The following is an 8,610-nucleotide window of genomic DNA, read 5'->3' as shown; positions in this document are numbered from 1 at the left end:
CAGGTCGACATCGGCGAGGGCGACGACAGGGAGCACAACAGGATGATCCGCAGCCAGTATCGGGAGCTCATCTCCACCGTGCAGCGTAAGGAGGCGGCGGGGCAGCCCCGGGCTTGCGGCTGGGCGGTCAGGGCTGGCGGCCGCTCCTGGGCGTGTGGGGAAACGCCTGGGCACGGGAGCGTTCCTAGCAACTCCGGTTCCTCGGCCTAACGATGTTCTGGGTTTGGACTTAGATCGAAATTTGACTCCCAAGGAAGCAGGGAATCGCAAATCATGGATTGGCTGGAAGGGACCATGCGTGTATTCTCGTTCCAGCCGTTGCAGGGACCCCTTCCACTGTCCCAGGCTACTCCAAGCCCTGTCCAGCCTGGCCTTGGACGCTGCCAGAGATCCAAGGGCAGCCACAGCTTCTCTGGGCACCCTGTGGATACACTTCCTGTATCTAAAGGCTCTCCAGTGTGAGGCCATTCCCCCCTGTCCTGTGCAAAGTCCCTCTCCTGCATCCCCTGGGATAGGTTATGAGGGATTCAGCTGCACTAACACACGTACGGTGCCTGCGCTGGTGCAGGAGAACTTCAGAGATGTGGCGAAATCCTTTAATTTCACTTTTGTGATGTCTGAGCTTTAGTTTGAAACTGCAGGTATCATTATATGCCTAGACCAGAAAGTTATTCTTGGGACTTCCAAAAAATGCTATATAGTTTTTAGCATTTCTCCAGACAGCTGTGTGAGTCCTTCTCCTATGTGCATTTGAGTGAGTTGTGCTGTCTTCCTTACAAAAATGTGGCCATGGTTGTGTCAGTAGCACTGCCAAGTTCAGCAACACATGGGACTAGTTGTTGAGTAAATACCTGATAAATTTGTTCAGTTGTTTTACAAGAGGATACAATGCAGTTTATAGGTGATCAGCCTGTTTATAGAACTGACCAAGCATACAGTTTTAGGGACTGGTTAGTTTCTTTCTTGGAAATCCACTAATTTCCCCAAGTCAAGCCTGTTTTGCCAGGGAGGTAACTGTTGAGTGATCTCTCCCTTATCTAGACCCATGAGCTTTTTGTTCTCTTTTCTCTCCTTGGCCCAGTTGAGGAGTGATGAGGCTTTGGTGGGCACCTGTCCTCCAGTCAACATGAAACAAGCGCAGTGTTTCTCAGTGCGTCTATGTTTAAGTAATTCAGGATTTCCTTTGTGTCTTTTCCCACAGAAAATCGAGAATCCATGCTAAATTCAAAAAGCAACAGGCTGACAGAAGCTTTGGAAGAAGCCAACAGACTTTTTGATGGAGGTAAAACAAATTCTGTGGTCTTTCATTGATGTGTTTGGCCAAGCGTGTGGCAATGATGCCTTACAAACAAAAGAGGGCAAGAGTGAGGTCTGAGTACTTAATCAGAATTTTTATATACTTAAAATAGATATGTTAAGTTGAAGATTGGTTGAGTAAGTTGATGTGAGAAAATAAATGTCATTACAGTTTATTTGCTCTTAGAAATAACTCCTTGCTTTATTTTGATTCGCTGGAACAGTGTATATCAGTAATACACATAAAAGATAGCAGTTTAGAGGGGTTCATTTCACTTGGAATGGTGGAAAACATGTTGATAAAAAATGGATTTGTTGTTCAAGATCACCTGTTACTTCTCCATGGTTTGTCATTCTTTCCCTTTTTTCAATATAAATATTGTTATGAGGATTATGTGTGTTAGAGGTCATTGCAATAAAAGGATTTCCAAAGCACTAAAGCCAGGATAGTCCCTATGCTGAATCTGATAATTCTATTTGTGACAATTTCATATTAATCACCATAAAATCCTTTCTGTAACAGTTTGCCGGGCACGAGAGGCTGCACTGGATGCCCAGTTCCTTGTCATAGCATCCAATATAGGAAAGGAGAAGGCCAATGAGTTACACTCAGAGATGTCAGCATTTGATTCAACAGCATTTGCAGAAGACTTGGTAAGTTCCAGGCTCTGAATTGGCCAACATTTCTGCTGGAGGTTTGATCCTGTTTGTTACAGAACCATAAAGCCTCAGATTGTCAGGCAGTACTTGGCAGTTCTGGTGGAATTTAATGCTCTTCCTATCAATTTCTTTGATAAACTCTCTGGTGACTGTTGTTAATTGTCTTAAACTACCTATTAAGCACTTGCAATAGGGGAAAATCTGACTTTAAATGCAAACACCTCCCCCATTATTGCACTGCTGCTGCTTTATCATGGTTCTGTCAGTTTGTGCTTGTAAAAGTCTTCTGCTCTTTTTTCAGTCATTCTTCGGTAGTTTCTTAGTAGCTAAGTAGTTTCTTTATCATGGCCACTGGTTTCTATGTTTTTGGATAGAGTTCTTGAGGCCCTGTGTCACTGACATGAAATAGGACTTTGGGAGACTTGAATGCTTTCAGGCTGTTTGTCTCTTTGTACTGGGGGAAGAGTTGGATCAGAACGGCTTTTAATCAGGCTGTTGGCTTCTTTGCTCCTTGAAAATGCTTCCTTATGTTACAGCAGATCAACAAGGAATCATGAGTGTTTGCTTAAGTCTATGAAAAATACAAAGTTCAATTAAAATTTTTTCCTGGGTTAGTGTGCAGTAGTGGATGCAGGGATAGGCCAGATAAGGTCTGTGATATTTGAGAGGCTGGGCTTCCTGCGAGTGTGTGGTGTTCAAAAACTGTGAGACATCTGAGCTCTGAAATGCAATATGAGTAATGTTCTGCTACTTCATACATCACTGAAAATGTGTTGGAATCTAAGCAGTTTTGTTTACTTATGGCTTTCATAGGTTGCTGAACACAAGGGTGAATTTGAGTGTTTATCTGTTTTCATGGTATCCTCAGGAAAGTCAAAGTTCCTAGGCAGTGGTATTAAATGCTAATTTATCAGCCAATACCACAATACATTGTACCACCATGAATGTATCTACTGCTTTACCTCTAAGTAATTTCTTATTGCAGCTTTTTTTCTTTTGCAGCTGACCTTCATGGGTATAAATCGCACAGAAGTGGAAGAAACTAATGACTCTGAGGACGTTCCAGCTGATTTTTTACCCAGTCATGCCTGGCAGAAAATGGGGGAAGAAGCACTCAAGTACTTCAGGAGAGCACCTACTTTTCACTACATGTAAGTTTCTTCAAGGAAATAGTGTGTACTGCCGCTCAAGGTTTTGGCCTTGGCCGATTCTTGTCTTTGATGCCCTGGCTTGAATTGAGTTAAAACTGAAGCCACAGTAGAGTGTTGACAAGGTATGAGGCTGTCAACATACTGGAACAACTTTTGGGGCTGGTTCTTTGCAGAAATCTCTAAATGTGATGAAGGTTTAGGTATCAGTCATCACTTTGCACTTTCATGAGGAGATCCACTGCTCAGTATAAAGATTCCTAAGCATACAATGTAAACCAGGTTTGCATGTGTGTATTCTTTGTGTTTTGGTTAGGATGGGATCTTTCAAGTCTGAGTCTCCTGTACGAAAGCAACGGATTGAGAGGCAGAAGAAAGCTAGCAGAGGGAAAGCAGAACGGGCAATGCCTGCTCAGGTTTGTTAAGTGTTATCTTTATTAACCATTTGTTTGACATAGTTATTAAAAATTACTGTAAAATCTTTGTTTGTTTGTTTTGGGTTTTGTAATTATAAACTGTAGTATTTGTGACATCCCACCCTTAAGGGGAGCGGAGCATCCAAGATCCTCAGTGCTTGTGCTGTGCTGTGCTTATCTCCAGGAGCCAGAACAAGAACGTTCGTCCCAGAAAAGTGCTGCCTACCTTCATATGGCTCCTTCTCCAGCTATATCCTGTTGTTTCTCAGTGTGTGATTACCAGCACTCCTTGGTTGTTATTGCCAACAATCCTTCGTTGGCTCCACAGCTATCCAGCTGGAGTTGGAGACACACACACCAGCCCCTTTCCTTCTGAGCTCCTACTAAAGGATTCACACTCCATTATTAGGCTTCCTGATTTGTTTTTTGTGGACTGCAGTATTTCACTGAGTGGAAGGAAGTAAGATTTACAGACCAATTTCATGTTCAGAAGTAGGGTTTACAAACTGATTTTCAAGTTACGAGCTTACTTGTTCTGTTGCCTGTTGCTTTGAAGGAAACAAAAAAGAAACTTCTTTACATTAGTGTGGTGTCCATTTTTCTTTAAAAAGTGTCTAACAGGGTGTGGCATTTGCACTAAAATGTGGTTAACAGCAGCAAGCTAATTAGCTCACATAACCACTTTTTTGTGTTTTCTGTTTTCTTACTCTCCGTGTCATTTGCTAGCAGAAAAGCAAAAGTCTGGGAATACTGAAAGAGGCTTACATCTGAAACTGCAAATATAATCCATGTTGTTAGAGGGAAGCCTTGGCTGTGATAATGCCAAGATACAGAGGCAAATGGTTGGTTGCTGCCTTTTAAAAGGCAGCCTACTCAATCCAAATAGTGATAGAAAGGATTTGTTGCAGTTTGTACTGGGAAGAAGAGGAGCTGGAGGGTTTGTGGATTGCTTCTAAATGCTCATCTTCATTAAACTCACAGACTGTAGCACTGTGTAACCCAGCTCCTCAGAGCTATTGAAAAGTAAGTGTACATCTGTACACAGGCTCAAAACATGCAAACCATGGCCTTTCAGATTGACATTGTAAGATGGGAATTAAACCTAAAGCTCTTCAAAGTTGTCTCATGTTTGTATAAGTGTGTTTGTTATGTGTGCATGTAGGGAGAAAAATTCAACTTTTATGTTACACATTCAAAAGAAGCCCTTTGCATATTCTGGTAATTCTACAACAGTTATTTGAGGTGAATCTCTGTTTCTTTTTCCCAGTTAAAAGAAATGGAGCAGTCTCATCAAGAAGCTACAGAAAAAGAAGTAGAGAGGATCTTGGGAATACTGCAAACTCATTTTGAAAATGATCGTAAGTATGATTAAATTAAGCATTAACTAGGGAAAATGAATACTACAGAGACAAAATGAGATGAAGTCTGCAAGTAGATATCTTTGGTGAAGCACACACACCACCTATGTATTTTTAATGAACACTAATCAGCTGTTGCTGACTGCAAAGTAAATGTAAATCCTCTCCCCTGATTAAATTCTGCCACTTTCAGATGGCAGTTGTTTAGTCAAATATATGGATTTGTATGGGGGAAATGATGGAAGATAATATACTATACAATATAATCTGTAGAACATCTGTTACTGCAGGCAGCTGGGAATTCTGGATTACAACTAAATTGAAAAACATCCCTTTAGCTTTTGAAAGGTGCACTGGTTCTCTTAAGTTTGTATTTATGTCTGTCAGCTCTGTGTATACCACCTGTTTGTTTGTTTGTTTGTTTGAACAAAGGTATTTTTGCATCCCCAGCTAATACACCCATTTCCTTCTTTGATTTTGTGATTGATCCGAACTCGTTTGCACGGACTGTGGAAAATATGTTTCATGTGTCCTTCCTTACCAGGGTAAGGCATGACATCTTTTTAAAATATCCCTTTAGATACTAGAATTTCCTAGAAGTACTGACCTGGGTTTTTTCCTGGATTTGATATTGAAGAATTAGAATTTAAATAGGAGGAATACGAATTTATTTTCTGCAAGCAGTCTGTGATATTTTGGTAATCAAATTAAAAAGGAAACAGAGTTGACTGACTTTTCTTTTTTTGCACTGCAGTCAATTTACCAACAAAACAGCAGTGATATTTTTGCAGTCAATATGTTTATCAAAAAACATTCTGGCTCACATTTTCTGCACATGTAGAAAAATTCTCACAGAGTATGGAAGAGTTTCTGAGGCTGTAGAAAACTATGTTAGTGCAAGATTTTATATTCTTTTTGAATCCATGGACTTACACTTCAAAATTATGTGTAGTTTGTCTAATAAATAAAATTAATTATGGAAAAGACGAAAACTGCCAAGGATATTTTGACTAATTCAGGTTTTGTGTTGAGTAGAAATGTTATTATAAAGGGTTAGCTCAAGTATATTTAGAGAATAACAACAATTTTAATAAAGCATAACTTTTATAATCCAGCAGTTACACACTGTTGCTATATGGGCTGCCTTCTTTATCCATAAGTGCTGTATTAAACAAGTTTTTTCTCATGTGGTATGCCAGTGAAGATTCTTTATCAGTATATGTAGCTGTTCATGATTATATAATAAGTAAAAATATGAAATTTCAGTGCATTATCCTAACTGGAAAACACTTAAGTTATGAAACTTTAAATCCCACTGTTGTTTAGGACGGTCTTGCAAAAGTAGAGCTGGATGAAGGTGAATTGCCAATAATAGGTAAAATACAGCTTTAAAATACTCTAATTGTAACAACATTACATGTTACATGTTCACAAAGTTTCAGGTATATTTTTAACTGGGGATATGCAGTGAATGTAATTGAAGGCATGAAGAGATTTATGAGAGCTGAAAAGATTGAATCTTTTCAAATATTAATATATGAAAAAGATCATACAAATTAATTCTATTAATAGAAATCAAAGTTTATTACCTTTCAAGTTATATTTTTGCTAATAAGTAAATGAACATTATTACACTTGGCTGAAAAAAGATATCTTTGGGTGTAAGAGCTCTTGTCTCAGAGTTGGGAACTGCTGCAACTTCAGAACAGTTGGAAGGGAAATTCTTCATTCAAGGTTGAATGAAGAATTCATTCTCCTTTTTTCGTACAAGATTGGCTTTCATTCCCACAGGATATCAGTGGGGTTAAGACTTTGGTGGGATATTGTAAGGAATGAAATATTTAGGTCCTTCTGAAAAAAGTTAGTTCCTAAGTTTTTAAGACATGAGACTAAGGAAGTATCTCAAGCAGTACATGGTACAGGCTGCTGATAGAAACTAACTGGGTGGAATGTGTAGGATTGATCTGATTTTTGTGAAGCTTTTGTGTGGAAACTGACTTTACAAGTACAAATCCTGAAAATGCTGTGTTTTGATCAGAGCCTGTAAAACTCAGCGAGGGAGGGGAGGAGGACAGCAGAGCTGAAGCACGGAAGCACCTGGTCATAAGTCTGGACCCAAAAGAATGGAAGGTACCATGGAGAGCACTTCATACTTTGGAACAGTTCTTTTTTATTGAAGCCTCTGAGAGCTGTGCTGGGGAGGGCAGGTGTTCTGTGTACAGAAACACTGCACTTGACCTTATGGATGCCAGAACAATCACAGATCTAAGGGATGTTTGTAGCTGCAGGAAAACTGAGAATTTGGGTTGTGATTCCATCTTTGATTCCTGAAGCCTGGTCAGTTTAAGTGCTTTGAAGCTGTGCAGTGGCTTCACTGTTTTATACAAGGCCTGGGTAAATATGGAATCTGTTTCTTCCCTAATGTACAATATTTATGTCCGGAGGTAAAGTTACCCATGTAATTTCCTCACTGTTTGTAATAAATCTTAGACAAAAAGTAGTTTTGAGAACACATACTTCTCCTTTGCCCCTCACTCAGAATGTGCAGGAGAAAGGTAGCAATTTGAAATAGTGCTTTAGTATCAGAAACTTTATTACTTGCTTGGTGGTAATTAAATTGAAATAATTCATCTCTGCTGACTGACACACTGCTGTCACCTTTAACCAGGAGATCATAGAAGCATTTCAGATAAGAGAAGCCATGATTACCCCTCTTCATCAGAGCACCGAAGAAGAAATGGAGACAGAGTAACTATCTATTCAAGTAAGTTCTTTTAGCAAAACTCAGTAAGCTCCTTATGCACGTGGGAGAACTTCAGGGAATCCGTGTGTGACTTACAAATGCAAAAGAACTGTAAGCAGGGTGACTGTAACACCTGGAATTGCTGTGTTCTTGCCTTCTTCATGAAACAAAATGTAATCTAGCCTTGTATGCAATAATTAACTGGGGAAAAAACCCTTTATTTTTGAGTTTGGTGGTCAGTTAAGCGATGAGTTGTTTTTTGGAACTTTATACTCAGAACACAGTATTGGAAAGAATCATAGCTTAGTTTTTCTGCTTGGGTTCTTAACTTCCTGACAGCTGATGTTGTTAATAAAGTAGCGTGAAGAAGGACTTAGAGGGAACCAGGCTGTCTTCCCTTTTGCTTCCATAAAATTCTTTCAGTTATTGGACTGAAGTCCTGTCACAGCTGTTTGGTCAATTCCAGATCCTAATGCATGTTGTCTTACTGTCTTCTCTTTTTTGTTTTTCTTTCCCCTTAGGTGCCTTAAAGAAAATACTTCAGGACATTTGTTCCAGCAATTGTTTTATATTTATATGTTGTAAAATGAAATATATTTTTTCGGGAACATCTCAGTGTTTTATATGAGCTGCTTTGTTTTGAGCGATGGAATGGGTTGGGTCAGAAGGGACCTTAAATCCCATTTAGTGTCACCCCTGCCATGGCAGGGACACCTTCCACTAACCCAGGTTGCTCCAAGCCCTGTCCAACCTGGGCTTAGACACTTTGAGGGACTATGGGGCAGTTACAGCTGCTCTGGGCAACCTGAGGAAGTTTAGACTTGTCACAGAATTCTTTATGTATTATGGCTCAGTTTGCTACTTGATATTGTGAAGTACAAAGCTGTGTTTCGTGTCAGGTACAAACAGGCAACGTGTGTGAGTGCGAAATGTGTGGACACCTGTCACAGACATTTCTTTTATGAAAAATCCTCTCAGGATTTTTCCTG

General features: G+C 39.8%; 1 protein-coding gene across 1 annotated transcript; it reads left to right on the top strand.

The window, feature by feature from the left end:
- Window positions 1-6: 6 nt before the first annotated feature.
- NSMCE4A (NSE4 homolog A, SMC5-SMC6 complex component) lies at window positions 7-8,604 on the top strand. The gene is made up of 11 exons (XM_005424494.2): window positions 7-85; window positions 1,202-1,282; window positions 1,820-1,950; window positions 2,959-3,107; window positions 3,421-3,520; window positions 4,788-4,878; window positions 5,329-5,423; window positions 6,205-6,253; window positions 6,917-7,008; window positions 7,547-7,642; window positions 8,143-8,604. The coding sequence occupies exons 1-10, from the start codon at window positions 43-45 to the stop codon at window positions 7,628-7,630; spliced, it is 915 nt and encodes a 304-aa protein (XP_005424551.1). The 5' UTR covers window positions 7-42; the 3' UTR covers window positions 7,631-7,642; window positions 8,143-8,604.
- Window positions 8,605-8,610: the final 6 nt, after the last annotated feature.

The sequence above is a fragment of the Geospiza fortis genome, unplaced genomic scaffold, assembly GCF_000277835.1.
Source record: "Geospiza fortis unplaced genomic scaffold, GeoFor_1.0 scaffold452, whole genome shotgun sequence".
Lineage (NCBI taxonomy): Eukaryota > Metazoa > Chordata > Aves > Passeriformes > Thraupidae > Geospiza > Geospiza fortis.
The sequence above is the reverse complement of the archived record's forward strand: the minus strand, read 5'-3'. Positions and strand labels throughout refer to the sequence as shown.

What these genes read in the sequence shown, in the direction of transcription:
- NSMCE4A (XM_005424494.2), top strand. Translation starts at nt 43, where the DNA reads ATGATCCGCAGCCAGTATCGGGAGCTCATCTCCACCGTGCAGC. An exon ending in CAACAGACTTTTTGATGGAG is followed by an intron (nt 1,283 to 1,819) that starts GTAAAACAAATT and finishes TTTCTGTAACAG; the next exon opens with TTTGCCGGGCACGAGAGGCT. An exon ending in AACGGGCAATGCCTGCTCAG is followed by an intron (nt 3,521 to 4,787) that starts GTTTGTTAAGTG and finishes TCTTTTTCCCAG; the next exon opens with TTAAAAGAAATGGAGCAGTC.